Raw genomic sequence first — 18,466 nt, 5'->3', positions numbered from 1 at the left:
GAAAGTGTCCGAGGCAGAGCTCAAGCCTTCACAATGGCGAAGGGTGCACACATCCCATATTAACGTCCACTAATAGGTGTTCGGATATTTTTGATCAGATAGTGTATACGAGGTGTGGCAATTAAATTGCACATGTGTCTTCCGTTGTTCAACATAATGCTGTGGGTCATCCACTGACACTCTCTTGAACAGTTTACCTCTAGCATTGTAGAGGAGTGTACAGAGACTTACGTAGGTCCTTCCCATCTTCCTTTATTATTATTAGTAATTCACAACTATATTCCATGTAGGGTCAACGCACTTTGTAGCGCGTCTGCACACTGTATCCCCAGTGATCCATAAGGTGAGCTGCAGAAGGGTCTGTATAACTTTCTAACACACCTTTATCGCGGTAGAGAGAATGGGAAAATGCCTGCTCGCTCTTCGTTTTGCAGACCTATGAAGGAGTGGAGTGCATGACAAGAATCCAGTGACGTACCTTCCCTCATGCTTTTAGCCTCCACCCTCAACTTTCCACCCTATTACACCCCCAGAACACAATATAGATATTATTACAGTTCTACTGCACTTAGTGTACTTAGACGTGGTACACACATTTCGTATTTATTCTTAACTCACTTCATATAATAATAAATATAAACTTTATACAATTATAACATTGCCTTTATGATCTGAGATTTTTCATTTCAAGGAACGCAGAAACTATTAGTTTTTCAGAAATAGGGCCTTTTTTGGTGATGAACTCTCAAGGACTTCGCCTGAAGATGATGTGTACGAATCTCACTGAAACGTCGCGACAAGACGAAGCCAGCACTCGGCTGATCAGATCAAGATATCATTGGATCAGGCCGAGGAATTCTGCAATCACATAAGACTTTTTTTGCAGCAATATGTACTGTGGGACATTTTTTCTGGATGCCGCAGTTTTCGACATACTCAAGAAAAACATAAAAAAGTAACCTCTAAGCAACCCCCATGTCCACCCCTACAGTCACATCCACTGGTCAGGATTTTTAGTTTGTTGATCATGAACGTCCCACCCACAACTGTACAAAAATTTGCAACTGTACGAATCCCCCCCCCCCCCCCCCCCGCCTCCACCCTGTGTAACAGGCAACTCAGTCTCATTCTTCCGAAGGAGCAGCCGCCTGATTTTTATCTCGGCTGTCGCGTGCTTCACTTAACACACAATCATTTCTACCTCTGTCTTACATTGCACATAGTCACAGTTGCCATACGCAATAAGTGTCGGGAGGGTCCATCATAGGCACGTTGAGATTACGTGTTGGTGTTGTTGTGGTCTTCAGTCCAGAGACTGGTTTGATGCAGCTCTCCATGCTACTCTATCCTGTGCAAGCTTCTTCACGTAACTGCTGCAAGCTACATCCTTCAGAATCTGCTTAGTGTATTCATCTCTTGGTCTCCCTCTACGATTTTTAGCCTCCACGCTGCCCTCCAATGCTAAATTGGTGATCCCTTTATGCCTCAGAACATGTCCTATCAACCGATCCCTTCTTCTAGTCAAGGTGTGCCACAAATTTCTCTTCTTCCTAATTCTATTCAGTACCTCCTCATTAGTTATGTGATCTACCCATCTCATCCTCAGCATTCTTCTGTAGCACCACATTTCGAAAGCTTCTATTCTCTTCTTGTCCAAACTAATTATCGTCCACGTATCACTTCCATACATGGCCACACTCCATACAAATACTTCCTGACACTTAAATCTATAGTCGATGTTAACAAATTTCTCCTCGATGTTAACAAATTTCTCTTCTTCAGGAACGCTTTCCTTGCCATTGCCAGTCTACATTTTATAGCCTCTCTACTTCGACCATCATCAGTTATCTTGCTTCCCAAATGGCAAAACTCATTTACTACTTTAAGCGTCTCATTTCCTAATCTAATACCCTCAGCATCACCCGATTTAATTCGACTACATTCCATTATCCTCATTTTGCTTTTGTTGATGTTCGTCTTATATCCTCCTTTCAAGACACTGTCCATTGCATTCAACTGCTCTTCCAGGTCCTTTGCTGTCTCTGACAGAATTACAATGTCATCGGCGAACCTCAAAGTTTTTATTTCTTCTCCATGGATTTTAATTCCTGCTCCGAATTTTTCTTTTGTTTCCTTTACTGCTTGCTCAATATACAGATTGAATAACATCGGGGAGAGGCTACAACCCTGTCTCACTCCATCCCAATCACTGCTTCCCTTTCATGCCCCTCGACTCTTATAACTGCCATCTGGTATCTGTACAAATTGTAAATAGCCTTTCGTTCCCTGAATTTTACCCCTGCCACCTTCAGAACTTGAAATAGAGTTTTCCAGTCAACATTGTCAAAAGCTTTCTCTAAGTCTACGAATGCTAGAAACGTAGGTTTGCCTTTCCTTAATCTATTTTCTAAGTTAAGTCGTAGGGTCAGTATTGCCTCACGTGTTCCAGCATTTCTACGGAATCCAAACTGATCTTCCCCAAGGTCGACTTCTACCAGTTTTTCCATTCGTCTGTAAATAATTCGTTTTAGTATTTTGCAGCCGTGACTTATTAAACTGATAGTTCGGTAATTTTCAGATCTGTCACCTGCTTTCTTTGGGATTGGAATTATTATATTCTTCTTGAAGTCTGATGGTATTTCGCCTGTCTCATACATCTTGCTCACCAGATGGTAGAGTTTTGTCAGGGCTGGCTCTCCCAAGGCTATCAGTAGTTCTAATGGAATGTTGTCTACTCCCGGGGCCTTATTTCGGCTTAGGTCTTTCAGTGCTCTGTTAAACTCTACACGGAGTATCATATCTCCCATTTCATCTTCATCGACATCCTCTTCCATTTCCATAATATTGCCCTCAAGTACCTCGCCCTTGTATAGACCCTCTACATATTCCTTCCACCTTTCTCTTCTTTGCTTAGAACTGGGTTTCCACCTGAGCCCTTGATATTCATAAAAGTGGTTCTCATCCACCAAAGGCCTCTTTAATTTTCCTGTAGGCAGTATCTATCTTACCCCTACTGAGATATGCCTCTACATCCTTACATTTGTCCTCTAGCCATCCCTGCTTAGCCATTTTGCACTTCCTGTCAATCTATTTTTTCAAACGTTTTTATTCTTTTTTGCCTGCTTCATTTACTGAATTTTTATATTTTCTCCTTTCATCAATTAAATTCAATATATCTTCTGTTGCCCAAGGATTTTTAATAGCCCTCGTCTTTTTACCTACTTGATCCTCTGCTGCCATCACTGTTTCATCCCTCAAACCTACCCATTCTTCTTCTGCTGTATTTCATTCCCCCATTCCACTCAATCGTTCCCTAACGCTCTCCCTGAAACTCTGTACAAACTCTGTTTCTGTCAGTTTGCCCAGATCTCATCTCCCTAAATTCCCACGTTTTTAAGTTTCATCAGTTTTAATTTACAGTTCATAACCAATAGATTGTGATCAGAGTCCAAATCTGCCCCTGGAAATGTCTTACAATTTAAAACCTGGTCCCTGAATCTCTGTCTTACCATTATATAATCTATTTGAATCCTTCGAATATCTCCAGGCTTCTTCCATGTCTACAACCTTCTTTTATTATTCTTGAACCAAGTGTTAGCTATGATTAAGTGATGCTCTGTGCAAAATTCTACCACCTGGCTTCCTCTTTCATTTCTTACCCCCATTCCATTTTCTCCTACTACGTTTCCTTCTCTTCCTTTTCCTACTACCGAATTCCAGTCACCCATGATTATTAAATTTTCATCTCTCTTCAGTATCTGAATAATTTCTTTTATCTCATCATACATTTCATCAATCTCTTCGTCATCTGCGGAGCTAGTTAGTATATAAACTTGTACTACTGTGGTAGGCGTGGGCTTCGTGTCTATCTTGGCCACAATAATGCGTCCACTGTGCTGTTTGTAGTAGCTTACCCTCACTCCTATTTTTTTATTCATTATTAAACGTACTCCTGCATTACCGCTATTTGATTTTGTATTTATAACCCTGTATTCACCTGACCAAAAGTCTTGTTCCTCCTGCCACCGAACTTCACTAATTCCCACTATATCTAACTTTAATCTACCCATTTCCCTTTTTAAATTTTCTAACCTACCTGCCCGATTAAGGGATCTGACATTCCACGCTCCGATGCGTAGAACGCCAGTTTTCTTTCTCCTGATAACGACATCCTCTTGAGTAGTCCCCGCCCGGAGATCTGAATGGGGGACTATTTTACCTCTGGAATATTTTACCCAAGAGGACGCCATCATCATTTAACCATACAGTAAAGCTGCATGCCCTCGGGAAAAATTACGGCCGTAGTTTCCCCTTGCTTTCTGCCGTTCGCAGTACCAGTACAGCAAGGCCGTTTTGGTTAGTGTTACAAGGCCAGATCAGTCAAGCATCCAGACTGTTACCCTTGCAACTACTGAAAAGGCTGCTGCCCCTCTTCAGGAACCACACGTTTGTCTGGTCACCCAACAGATACACCTCCGTTGTGGTTGCACCTAAGGTACGGCTATCTGTATCGCTGAGGCACGCAAGCCTCCCCACCAACGGCAAGGTGGTGGTGGTGGTGTAATGTCATTAATTTTTAGTCAAAACATGAGCCTCACCTACTACGCGGCTCCTGCTCGCAACAGAACCTCCCACCACTGCTGTTGCCGCCTACACTTAATGGGTTATGTTATACTGGGGGCACTATACACCGGTACTGCGTCAGACTTTGCATTCTTGTACGTCATTCTGCATGTTGCTTTCCCAGAGCTGGATCAGGCGCTGTACCACCTGATCGGCAACTCGGTGCTGCGAGTGATCGCTCTGAACGGCCTGGAAAAGGAGACGGTGAACCGGCTCAAGGACATGCGGCCCGTCGCCTCCTACTTCGTCATCTTCGCCGATACGGCCCACATGAGCGAACTCTACTCCAAGGTAAGTCGATGTCCCCCACCAGTTAGGGCAATTGCTGCATAAAGCTGTTCCAGCTGCACCTCTTCGAACAACGCAGCTCTCGTATTTCTTTCTGTAATGTTACATCAGTAAAATTTACTGCTGGTAGCAGTAGACTCAAAAAATAAAAATAGTAATATATCTTCGACATCAGAAACCTAAACTTCTGCCACGGAGAATTTGAATCAAATTAAATGCCTTGCAGCCGTCTAGTTTCCAAACTTTTTTTTTATTTGGTTACAAGTTTCAACATTTTACTACGCCATCTTCAGCCCCCTAACCGACGTGTAGGAAGATTCTACCTCGGTTGTGATCAAAACAGGGGTATTAGTAGATTTTTACTGCGGTGGTCACTTCAATCATCATCTGCCAACTGTTTTGATCACAACTGAGTTAGAATCTTCGTACAAGTCGATTAGGGGCCTGAAGATGGTGTAGTAAAACGCTGCAGCCGGTAGCCAAATAAAATAAGTTTGGAAACTAGAAGGTTGAAAGGTGTTTAATTTGACATCCTGTATCGAACAGCCGAGTCCGGCAACCATCTCTAAAAATATGGACATACAGAGAGAATTTGAGTATCTGTCTCAGTACCAACCGTTAGTAACAAACACATGGTACATTGATGAATCATACCATCAATGCATACTGCGAGATTGAATGACTCCCGGTTTCCTCTGCGTGTATGGCTCTGAGCACTATGGGACTCAACTGCTGAGGTCATTAGTCCCCTAGAACTTAGAACTAGTTAAACCTAACTAACCTAAGGACATCACAAACATCCATGCCCGAGGCAGGATTCGAACCTGCGACCGTAGCGGTCTTGCGGTTCCAGACTGCAGCGCCTTTAACCGCACGGCCACTTCGGCCGGCCTCTGCGTGTACCTCCTCCGTTAAGAGAAGTATATTAGTGGAACGGAGGTGAAATTGGAATCATTATGGCGACGACGCTGTTTACAAACGGGGAAATCCACTGACATAAGTGGCTCTTACAAATGGCACCTTGTTATAATGTGGTGGGTGGAAACGATCATCTTGCAAAAGGAGAAACTGGTGGGCTGATCGCGTGCTACTGTCGTGGGCATCATGGAAAGTGGCTAAAACCACGAAGAGGCAACAAGGTTGTTGGACGTCGACACCTCGTCACACAATGTGGACGTCAGAGTTTTGCCTGTTCCGTAAAGTAAGATAAGTGGCGATCTTTGGCGGGTCTGACGACAGACTACAGAGTGGTTATAATTATTTTATTCACTACTTCCGAGGGACTCCATAAAAATAAGAATAACGAACAACGAATAAACCATTGAAAGAGATACATTTTAATCTCCATATGAGAAGGTAACATTTGTTAATACGATGTTTGCGTTCCAGATTACAAACTTCGCTCAGTATGACGACGACCACCTGCATCCACGACAACCTGGAACCACACTAGAGATTGCTCTACTGCTGCCTGAAACATCTCAGGTGGGATGTTGGCCACATCCCTCGCTATGCTCATCTCAACCTGCAACGCGTGTTGTGCCCCGTTGATAAATCTCGTCCTTCAGGTGACCCCACAGCCAGAAATCACGCGGGTTCAGATCTGGCGATCTTGGTAGCCACACAGTTTGGAACGATCGTTGAATGATTCGGTTTTCTCCAAATGTGTTACGAAGTAACAGAATGACCTCATGACCATTGTGAGTTGGAGCTCCATCGTGCATCAAAACAGTTTAGTCCAAAGCAGCTTTCTCCAATAGACGGGGATCACATATTGGCGAAGCAGACCATGGTAACGTGTGCCGTTCACGCTGCATGTCCTTTGTCCTAGGGGTCAGAGTTCCTCAAAGAAAAATGGACCAGTCGTGAACTGTGCCGTGAAGCCACACCACACAGTGACGCTTCACTATAAGGGCGAAGTATTTGAACATTCATTGACTGTCACGATCCCCCTATGCGACAAATGTCAGTTCCGTGTCAGAACCTGTATGTACTGCGTTTCGGTGCAGTCAAGCGTTAATCGCTTCTATGAAAGCATCGTCCTGTTGTTACTGACTACCCTATTTATTACGTCTTTGATGTCCCAAATGTGTTCTACCGGCTTCAGACCAGGCGAATATGGTGGCCAAGCAATCAAGAAAAGTTCACTATCAGGCTCCTCAAAACACTGAAGCATTATTCTGGCCTTATGACACAGACAGTTAACCAATCGGAACATACCATCGGCATTGTGGAAGACATCAAGCCTGAAGGGATATGCGTGGTCCACAGTAATGTTCACGTAGTCCTTAGCTTTCGTGGCGCTCTCGTTTATTACCACGGGTTCCATTGAGACCCAGCTGAATTTCTCCCATAGCATAATACTGCACCCCACAGGCCTGCATACGTGGCGCAGTGCAAGTTTCTTGTAGGCGCGCGTCTGGATAATGGCGTATCCAGAGAAGATCATCGACCTCGTGTAACAGGGAACAAGATTCATCTTAGCAGGCGACACGATCCTATTGATACATGCTCCAATGATGATGGCCCATGCCCATTGCAATCCTAATACTGACGATGTCTTTGGTCAACATGGGAACGCATAAGGGTCGTCAGTTATTGAGCCCCATGTACACCAATGTGCACTGACCGATTTGCTTCTAAGCATTTCTGCCTGCACCAACGCTGTAAAAACTCCTCGTGAACAGGCCATGAAGGCCCAACGGTACCGACCGGGCGCCGTGTTATCCTCAGCCCATAGACTTCACTGGATGCGGATATGGAGAAGCATGTGGTCAGCACACTGCTCTCCCGGCCGTATGTCAGTTTCGGATACCGGAGTCGCTACTTCTCAGTCAAGTAGCTCCTCAGTTTGTCTCACAAGGGCTGAGTGCACCCCGATTGCCAATAGCGTTCGGCAGACCGGATGGTCACCCATGCAAGTGCTAGCCCAGCCCGACAGCGCTTAACTTCGGCGACCTGACGGGAACCGGTGTTACCACTGCGGCTAGGCCAATGGCTAGCGCTGGAAAGGGTGGTTATAATTAAACTTTCGCTACTTGAGCCATTTTTACAGTGTGGGCACCCAAATTTATAGGAGTGATGTTCAGACTGTGTGCTGCAGGATTTACGTTGTTAGTAGTGTTAGTGTCATGACTTGCAGGTAGACGCCAGTACTGCTACGGCGGCGTAGTTGCTTTGAAACAGCATCAGTGTGCATTACAGTTGCAGACAGTCAGCGTGGGTCTGGACAAGATCCGCAGGGCTTTACTCGTAAAGCTGTTTTATCAAAACAGCAGCAATAGTGTTACTAATCTTCGCGAGTATCGATGCGTTAAAGGAATACAGAGAAGTCCAATGTCGTCACTGGCGTTGAAGAACATGATTCGGAAGTTCGAATCAACTGGCGTTTTAGGCAGTGCTCCTGGGAGAGGCCGACGGCCAATAGCACTGTAAATTGTTGAAGAAGTTACTGATGCCATGGCTCAGAATGCTGGACGCAGTGTGCAGTCTTCAAGCAATGCACGAGCTGTGTCACGTTAATTGAACATTCCATGTTCCACCATTCCAAAAGTACTGTGAACAATTGTGAAATAGTATCCATGCAAACTGCATATTACTCACTAGTTAACTGTTGCATTGTAGTCAAACAGTGAGTGAAGTCGAGCGTTGTAAATTCTTATAACTGAGGGAGGATAAAAGTGAAGTCGTATGGCTGGGAAACTCCGAGGGGAAGTTACAGACGCCTAGTCAGAAAGGTTTACCTACCCTTCGCTCACACTGGCACCTCTCCTTTACGAAGTGTGAGATTTGTGCTTTGAGTGTACCTGATAGGTATAGATGACTGTAATAGGTGTGTGTGTAGTGTTCTGCTATGTTTCCGTTGGATGATGACGTGCCTCACATCTTGCAATCATTCTGCAAACAACATAGAACAAAATCTCCAAATACTCCATCTTGCCAACAAAGGCACGATACTTGATCTTCTTGAGGAAATTTGAATATTTATCTACCAAATGAAGCATATGACTACGTACTCAATGACCAAATTGAACTGAGAAACAAATTTTACCTTCAGAACTCTGAAGATCTACTAGTTCAAAACAAGTAACTACTCAACCAACCCTACACCACCTCCCCATACCACCCTCCCTAACGACCCCCCCCCCTTGTCCCTCTCCTTACATGCTAACTACAATGGTGTCAATGTAATATCATACCACAAAATAAAACCTGTACTATATATCTAAATGATAAAGCCTTCTACTGTTGACAAAAATTAATACTTTTATACATATTTCTTCTACCTGGAACAAACAAAAGCTGCCTGTACGAATATTCTATATCACTTTAATGCAAGAACGAAAATAAGTCGACAGTTCACTTGAACTTTTGTTCTTGGTTTTTAAACATGAAGTGTACGGTCATACAAACAGCTTTAGTCCATTACAAACACTATAAATTTTATACATATACCTTTAGCTAAAATAAACAGTATCTAATCTTACTAATATCCCAGATCATGTTAACGTAACAACAGAAACAAGTCAACAGTTCATTTGAAAGTTTGTTATTATTTAAAAATTTAAATTTAAATATAAAGATCCTAGCCATACGAACAGTGTTTCTCATTACAGATACAATAACTCTGTATTATTGATTCCTGGGCATTCATGTTAATGCCAGTCATGATTAAAATATTTGCTATAAACTGCCTGTATCATATGTTAATAAACAACTAGAAATAAGACATCAGATCACTTGAAGTTTGTTCTTGCAGTAATTTATTTATTTTATTTTGTGCTATCATGTTATCGCCAGTCTGATTAAAATATTTGCCCTCATATCGACTTTAATACATGTAAAATAAAGAACAAATTACATCTCTGTGCAAAGTAGGCCTATGCCATACCTTTTTGTCAAGATCTTTGTTACAAGCAACAGTTGTAAAGGGAATCCTGGATGATGGCGAAGTTTCGCTGTCAGAGTGTAAATTAATATAGTTTGCGTGAAAGTGTGTGTAGTGATATAACAACTGGACATCAAAATGGTGGCAGACAGATGGACACTAAAGGAAAACGCTGCCCGTACTGCCTCAGTAAGTAAAAAACTAAATTTACATCCATATCGACAGATAAGAAACAGTCATGGCGATACATTAAAGCGTGTTCCATCTTCTTGTCATAGAGCCAGCACCCAGCATTATGCTAGAAATAATAATGTAACTTCCAGAACCATCTCAAGATGAACTTGAAAAGGTTCGAAAACCGGTTCATGGAATGAAACATAATTATTCAAAAAAGTGACTCGTTGCAGTTTTATATAACTTATTTACAGGAAAAAAATTGTCTGATAAAAAAAGGCATCCTTGTGAAACACTTATACTTTTCTGTAGAGGAGTTCCTCGCAGTAGTTAAGAACTTCCTACTGCAATGCGTTATTTATTCCTGTACTTCCTCACAATTTCTTCGTGTGTTATTAATTCCTTAATTTTATACTCGTCGTTCTGTAAACTATATACTGACACTGCCTAAGACCATGTGGCTTTGGTCTGCATTGTCGGACGGGACGTGATAAATAAATGAGTCCCTTTGGTACCCTCTTTCACCCTTTGCCCTATCGCTCCCTTTCTGTGGCCTCTACCTGAATGGAGTAATGACTAATACTACTACTGGCCATTAAAATTGCTACACCAAGAAGAAATGCAGATGATAAACGGGTATTCATTGGACAAATATACACTCCTGGAAATGGAAAAAAGAACACATTGACACCGGTGTGTCAGACCCACCATACTTGCTCCGGACACTGCGAGAGGGCTGTACAAGCAATGATCACACGCACGGCACAGCGGACACACCAGGAACCGCGGTGTTGGCCGTCGAATGGCGCTAGCTGCGCAGCATTTGTGCACCGCCGCCATCAGTGTCAGCCAGTTTGCCGTGGCATACGGAGCTCCATCGCAGTCTTTAACACTGGTAGCATGCCGCGACAGCGTGGACGTGAACCGTATGTGCAGTTGACGGACTTTGAGCGAGGGCGTATAGTGGGCATGCGGGAGGCCGGGTGGACGTACCGCCGAATTGCTCAACACGTGGGGCGTGAGGTCTCCACAGTACATCGATGTTGTCGCCAGTGGTCGGCGGAAGGTGCACGTGCCCGTCGACCTGGGACCGGACCGCAGCGACGCACGGATGCACGCCAAGACCGTAGGATCCTACGCAGTGCCGTAGGGGACCGCACCGCCACTTCCCAGCAAATTAGGGACACTGTTGCTCCTGAGGTATCGGCGAGGACCATTCGCAACCGTCTCCGTGAAGCTGGGCTACGGTCCCGCACACCGTTAGGCCGTCTTCCGCTCACGCCCCAACATCGTGCAGCCCGCCTCCAGTGGTGTCGCGACAGGCGTGAATGGAGGGACGAATGGAGACGTGTCGTCTTCAGCGATGAGAGTCGCTTCTGCCTTGGTGCCAATGATGGTCGTATGCGTGTTTGGCGCCGTGCAGGTGAGCGCCACAATCAGGACTGCATACGACCGACGCACACAGGGCCAACACCCGGCATCATGGTGTGGGGAGCGATCTCCTACACTGGCCGTACACCACTGGTGATCGTCGAGGGGACACTGAATAGTGCACGGTACATCCAAACCGTCATCGAACCCATCGTTCTACCATTCCTAGACCGGCAAGGGAACTTGCTGTTCCAACAGGACAATGCACGTCCGCATGTGTCCCGTGCCACCCAACGTGCTCTAGAAGGTGTAAGTCAACTACCCTGGCCAGCAAGACCTCCGGATCTGTCCCCCATTGAGCATGTTTGGGACTGGGTGAAACGTCGTCTCACGCGGTCTGCACGTCCAGCACGAACGCTGGTCCAACTGAGGCGCCAGGTGGAAATGGCATGGCAAGCCGTTCCACAGGACTACATCCAGCATCTCTACGATCGTCTCTATGGGAGAATAGCAGCCTGCATTGCTGCGAAAGGTGGATATACACTGTACTAGTGCCGACATTGTGCATGCTCTGTTGCCTGTGTCTATGTGCCTGTGGTTCTGTCAGTGTGATCATGTGATGTATCTGACCCCAGGAATGTGTCAATAAAGTTTCCCCTTCCTGGGACAATGAATTCACGGTGTTCTTATTTCAATTTCCAGGAGTGTATTATACTAGAACTGATATGTGATTACATTTTCACGCAATTTGGGTGCATAGATCCTGAGAAATTCACTGTTCAAAGTGCCGTCAATGCGAACAAGGGGTGACCGAGACGTGTAACCAACGGCAACCCGTTCATCACGCCGGGTGATACGCCAGTATGGCGATGACGAATGCACGCCTCCAATGTGCGTTTACCGCGATGTCGCCAAACACGGATGCGACCATCATGATGCTGTAAACAGAACCTGGATTCAGCCGAAAAAAAATGACATTTTGCCATTCGTGCACCCAGTTTCGTCGTTGAGTACACCATCACAGGCGTTCCTGTTCGTGATGCAGTCAAGGGAAACCGCAACCATGGTCTCCGAGCTGATAGTCCATGCTGCTGCAAACGTCGTCGAACTGTTCGTGCAGATGGTTGTTGTTTTGCAAAAGTCTCCATCTGTTGACTCAGGGATCGAGACGTGGCTTCACTATCCGTTACAGCCATGCGGATAAGATGTCTGTCATCTCGACTGCTAGTGATACGAGGCCGTTGGGATCCAGCACGGCCTTCCGTATTGCCCTCCTGAACCCTCCGAATCCATATTCTGCTAACAATCATTGGATCTCGACCAACGCGAGCAGCAATGTCGCGATACGATAAACCGCAATCGCGATAGGCTACAATTCGGCCTTTATCAAAGTCGGAAACGTGATGGTACGCATTTCTCCTCCTTACACGAGGCATCACAACAACGATTCACCAGGCAACGCCGGTCAACTGCTGTTTGTGTATGATAAATCGGTTGGAAACTTTCCTCATGTGAGCACGTTGTAGGTGTCGCCACCGGCGGTAACCTTGTGTGAATGCTCTGAAAAGCTAATCATTTGCATATCACAGCATCTTCTTCCTGTCGGTTAAATTTTGTGTCTGTAACACGTCGTCTTCGTGGCGTAGCAATTTTAATGGCCAGTAGTGTACTACACGATATTTAGAAAACTGGTCTAGTGCCTTTGGCCAGCAGATTTGTATTTCGGTGAGTTTGTGAGCATTGCCAGGTGTACGTGTACGCAGGCGGCAGCCGGCGGCCTGGTGCGGAAGGCGGAGCGCTGGACGCTGGTGTTCACGGACTGGGAGTGGCGCAGCTTCGGCCGCGACCACCTCAACCTGTCGACGGCGCTGCTGCAGATGAAGCCCGCCTCCTGCTGCGCCCTGCAGGGAGACCCCGACGCCTGCAGGTGCACGCTGCGCAAGGTGACGTACCGCCACTACCTCATCCTGGCAGCGTGGCCGCAGCAGCACGCGAAAGTGTAATTTCTGCTAGCAGGAATCTGCTGATAAAGAGCGAAATGATGAGGTACCTCTGGAATAGGTCAGCAAAGAAGGCCACATTATTTTTTTCCAGGAGTACCAACCTGTACAAAGGAATCTTTAAATTATTAATTTGGGAATGCAGCTCATCGGAAAACCAAAGCACTAGTCACCCCATTAAAAGGGCACATTGTCCACTTTGGTGGGCTGTAGATAATGTGAAACTGGTACGAGGCACTTATGCGACCCTCCCCCGCTGATAAAGTCATGAGAGTGGTGTAGCATGTACACTATCTGACCAAAAGTATCCGGACACCCCTATAAAATACGGTATTCACTAATAGATGTCACCAGAGGCGGACCCGCAAATTTAGAAGGATGCGGGGAGTGTTGTGTTGTCAGTAGAGAAGCAGTCCGGAGAGTTCAGTGGCTTCGAACGTGTACTAGTCATTGGATGTCACCAGAGTAACAAATCGATCAAGGACATTCCATCCCTTCTAAGGATGCCCGAGTCAGCTGTTGGTAATATGACTGTTAAGTAGAAACGTGAAGCAAGATCCACAGCTGAACCAAGACCAGGCAGAATTCATGTACTGTCGGACAGAGACCGTCGAGTATTGGCGCAGGGTGACTGTAAAAACAAAAAATTCCTTGAAATCAGTGGAAGGGACCATTCGTGAGCTCCAAAGTGCTACCAGCAGTCCAGTTAGCACAGTGACTGTGAGTAGGGAGTTAAAAAGTATAGGGTACAGTAGTCTAGGAGTCGGTACTTAGCGACGCTAAAGGTAAAGAGCGGTGGCACTGCACAGTTGATGACTGGAAACGCGTGATTAAGAGTGATAAATCACGCTGCACCCTGTGGCCATCCGATGGAAGATTTGGAGTTTGGCGAATGCATGGAGAACGTTACCTGCCGTAGTATGTAGCGCCAACAGTCAGTTTGAAGGACATAGTGTTGGTTGGTTGACTGGTTTGGGGGTGAGGACCAAACAGCGAGGTCATCGGTCCCATCGGATTAGCGAAGGAGGAGGAAGGAAGTCGGCCGTGCCCTTCCAAAGGAACCATCCCGGCATTTGCCTAAAGCGATTTAGGGAGATCACAGAAAACCTATGTCAGGATGGTCGGACGCGGGTTTGAACCGTCGTCCAGCGTGCTAACCACTGCGCCACCTCGCTCGGTATGTGGTGCTACAGAGTTGGGTTCTTTTTCGTTGTTACAGTGTGGTACCTTTATTGCGCTTAAGAAAACACTAAATGCCGAAGGATGTGAGCACATCTTACAACACTGCGTTCTACAAACAACAGAGGAACAATTCGGCATCTGTGAGGCAATGCTGTGTACACAATAACATTCCTGAAATGGATTTCCCAGCCCAGTTCCTGCCTGAACCCGATGGGACACCTTTGCCATGAGTTAGAAGGCAGACTTCGGTCCAGACCATAGTGTTGAACATCACCATCTTTTCTGGTTTCACTTTTCCTCCGCAAACATTCACACACCTCCCTGAAAGTGTTCCCAGCGGAGTTCAAGCCATCATAAAGGCATAGGATGGGCACTTTCCATACTAAAGTACACTAACAGGTGTGCGGATACTTTTGATCAAATAGCGTTTGTGCCAGTTGGATGCATGGAATCAGCGCAATAATCCTGGTCGTCATGAAGAAGTGACAGAATGCCAAAACGCAGATATCGCGTTTGATGGGCCCACAAGCACACCGTAAATGAATTTGCCCATACTTGTTGTTGTATCAGCGCGAACTGTCCATCGTGTATGCAAGAAATAGTGTAACATTCGTAGCCATGTAACAGGGTGTAAGAGAACTGGTCTTAAAAGTATCCTCTCCGGATGCGACCTCGACTGTCACACCTTGTCGATGAGTATCGGTTTCGTTGGAATTCCTCTTGGAAACCTTCAGCTGTCTTTCATTTTGCGCTGTACTACTGGTATCGATAACAGACCATTTTCAAGTTTATCATAAACGAGGAAATGCAAAACGTAAGAAATTGTACAGTTTGACAAGTTTGTGTAATGTTATAAATATCGCACATAAGGCATAAATGTGAAAATTACCGAACTATCAGTTTAATAAGTCACAGCTGCAAAATACTAACGCGAATTCTTTACAGACGAATGGAAAAACTGTTAGAAGCGGACCTCGGGGAAGATCAGTTTGGATTCCATAGAAATGTTGGAACACGTGAGGCAATACTAACCTTACGACTTATCTTAGAAGAAAGATTAAGAAAAGGCAAACCTACGTTTCTAGCATTTGTAGACTTAGAGAAAGCTTTTGACAACGTTAACTGGAATACTCTCTTTCAAATTCTGAAGGTGGCAGGGGTAAAATACAGGGAGCGAAAGGCTATTTACAATTTGTACAGAAACCAGATGGCAGTTATAAGAGTCGAGGGGCATGAAAGGGAAGCAGTGGTTGGGAAAGGAGTGAGACAGGGTTGTAGCCTCTCCCCGATGTTATTCAATCTGTATATTGAGCAAGCAGTAAAGGAAACAAAAGAAAAATTCGGAGTAGGTATTAAAATTCATGGAGAAGAAGTAAAAACTTTGAGGTTCGCCGATGACATTGTAATTCTGTCAGAGACAGCAAAGGACTTGGAAGAGCAGTTGAACGGAATGGACAGTGTCTTGGAAGGAGGATATAAGATGAACATCAACAAAAGCAAAACGAGGATAATGGAATGTAGTCAAATTAAATCGGGTGATGCTGAGGGTATTAGATTAGGAAATGAGACACATAAAGTAGTAAAGGAGTTCTGCTACTTAGGGAGTAAAATAACTGATGATGGTCGAAGTAGAGAGGATATAAAATGTAGACTGGCAATGGCAAGGAAATCGTTTCTGAAGAAGAGAAATTTGTTAGCATCGAGTATAGATTTAAGTGTCAGAAAGTCGTTTCTGAAAGTATTTGTATGGAGTGTAGCCATGTATGGAAGTGAAACATGGACGATAACCAGTTTGGACAAGAAGAGAATAGAAGCTTTCGAAATGTGGTGCTACAGAAGAATGCTGAAGATAAGGTGGGTAGATCACATAACTAATGAGGAGGTATTGAATAAGATTGGGGAGAAGAGAAGTTTGTGGCACAACTTGACTAGAAGAAGGGATCGGTTGGTAGGACATGTTCTGAGGCATCAAGGGATCACCAGTTTAGTATTGGAGGGCAGCGTGGAGGGTAAAAATCGTAGAGGGAGACCAAGAGATGAATACACTAAGCAGATTCAGAATGATGTAGGTTGCAGTAGGTACTGGGAGATGAAGAAGCTTGCACAGGATAGAGTAGCATGGAGAGCTGCATCAAACCAGTCTCAGGACTGAAGACCACAACAACAACAACAACAAGGCATAAATGGCGTAAATGTTATACCATGATGTAAACGCTTACAAGTTGCTGTTACAGACCTGCCATAGTCAGTAAAATTGTCAACAACAAAAAATAACTGTACAGAGCAGTTGTTACCAGAAGGCTGATTCACATCGAAAGTCAGTAACAAACTAAACAGATGAACGAACTTGCAGCATGCTGGGATAATTGCACGTCAGCAACTTGTCTTAATCAGTACAACGGAAAACCAGCCAAAGTTGCAAATTTCACTTTTTTATTTACTTGATGACTAGGGGGGTTTCAGATCGATTCCGTATTTCTGGATTTCCGGAAGGCTTTTGACACGCTACCACACAAGCGGCTCGTAGTGAAATCGCGTGCTTATGGAATATCGTCTCAGTTATGTGACCGGATTTGTGATTTCCTGTCAGAGAGGTCACAGTTCGTAGTAACTGACGGAAAGTCATCGAGTAAAACAAAAGTGATTTCTGGCGTTCCCCAAGGTACTGTTATAGGCCCTTTGCTGTTCCTTATGTATATAAACGATTTGGGAAACAATCTGAGCAGCCGTCTTCGGTTGTTTGCAGATGACGATGTCGTTTATTTACTAATAAAGTCAACAGAAGAGCAAAACAAACTGCAAAACGATTTAAGAAAGATATCTGAGTGATGCCAGAATTGGCAGTTGACCCTAAATAACGAAACGTGTGGGGTCACCCACATGAGTGCTAAAAGGAACTCGTTAAACTTCGATTACACAATAAATCAGTCTAATCTAAAAGCCGTAAATTCAACTAAACACCTAGTTATTACACTTACGAACAACTTCAATTGGAGGGAACAAACAGAAAACGTTGTGGGGAAGGCTAACCAAAGACTGCGTTTCATTGGCAGGACACTTAGAAAATGTAACAGACCTACTAAAGAGACTGCCTGCACTGCGCTTGTCCGTCCTATTTTTGAACACTGCTGCGCGGTGTGGGATCCTGACCAGATAGGACTGACAGAGTACATCGAAAAAGTTCAAAGAAAGGCAGCATGTTTTGTATTATCGCGAAATATGGGGGAGAGTGATATACACTCCTGGAAATTGAAATAAGAACACCGTGAATTCATTGTCCCAGGAAGGGGAAACTTTATTGACACATTCCTGGGGTCAGATACATCACATGATCACACTGACAGAACCACAGGCACATAGACACAGGCAACAGAGCATGCACAATGTCGGCACTAGTACAGTGTATATCCACCTTTCGCAGCAATGCAGGCTGCTATTCTCCCATGGAGACGATCGTAGAGATGCTGGATGTAGTCCTGTGGAACGGCTTGCCATGCCATTTCCACCTGGCGCCTCAGTTGGACCAGCGTTCGTGCCGGACGTGCAGACCGCGTGAGACGATGCTTCATCCAGTCCCAAACATGCTCAATGGGGGACAGATCCGGAGATCTTGCTGGGCAGGGTAGTTGACTTACACCTTGGGTGGCACGGGACACATGCGGACGTGCATTGTCCTGTTGGAACAGCAAGTTCCCTTGCCGGTCTAGGAATGGTAGAACGATGGATTCGATGACGGTTTGGATGTACCGTGCACTATTCAGTGTCCCCTCGACGATCACCAGTGGTGTACGGCCAGTGTAGGAGATCGCTCCCCACACCATGATGCCGGGTGTTGGCCCTGTGTGCCTCGGTCGTATGCAGTCCTGATTGTGGCGCTCACCTGCACGGCGCCAAACACGCATACGACCATCATTGGCACCAAGGCAGAAGCGACTCTCAT

General features: G+C 45.1%; 1 protein-coding gene across 1 annotated transcript in view; it reads left to right on the top strand.

Annotated features, from left to right (window-relative positions):
• LOC126234649 (ionotropic receptor 25a-like) overlaps positions 1–18,466 on the top strand; it is a 313,787-nt gene that overhangs the window by 137,439 nt on the left and 157,882 nt on the right. Inside the window, exons 5-6 of the mRNA XM_049943384.1 lie at positions 4,748–4,914; positions 13,108–13,287. Coding sequence (XP_049799341.1) covers positions 4,748–4,914; positions 13,108–13,287 — 347 coding nt within the window. The remainder of the gene's footprint in view (positions 1–4,747; positions 4,915–13,107; positions 13,288–18,466) is intronic.

Source organism: Schistocerca nitens, chromosome 1, assembly GCF_023898315.1.
Source record: "Schistocerca nitens isolate TAMUIC-IGC-003100 chromosome 1, iqSchNite1.1, whole genome shotgun sequence".
In the NCBI taxonomy this organism is placed as follows: Eukaryota; Metazoa; Arthropoda; class Insecta; order Orthoptera; family Acrididae; genus Schistocerca; species Schistocerca nitens.
Note: the sequence above shows the minus strand (reverse complement) of the source record. Positions and strands in the feature narration are given on the sequence as shown.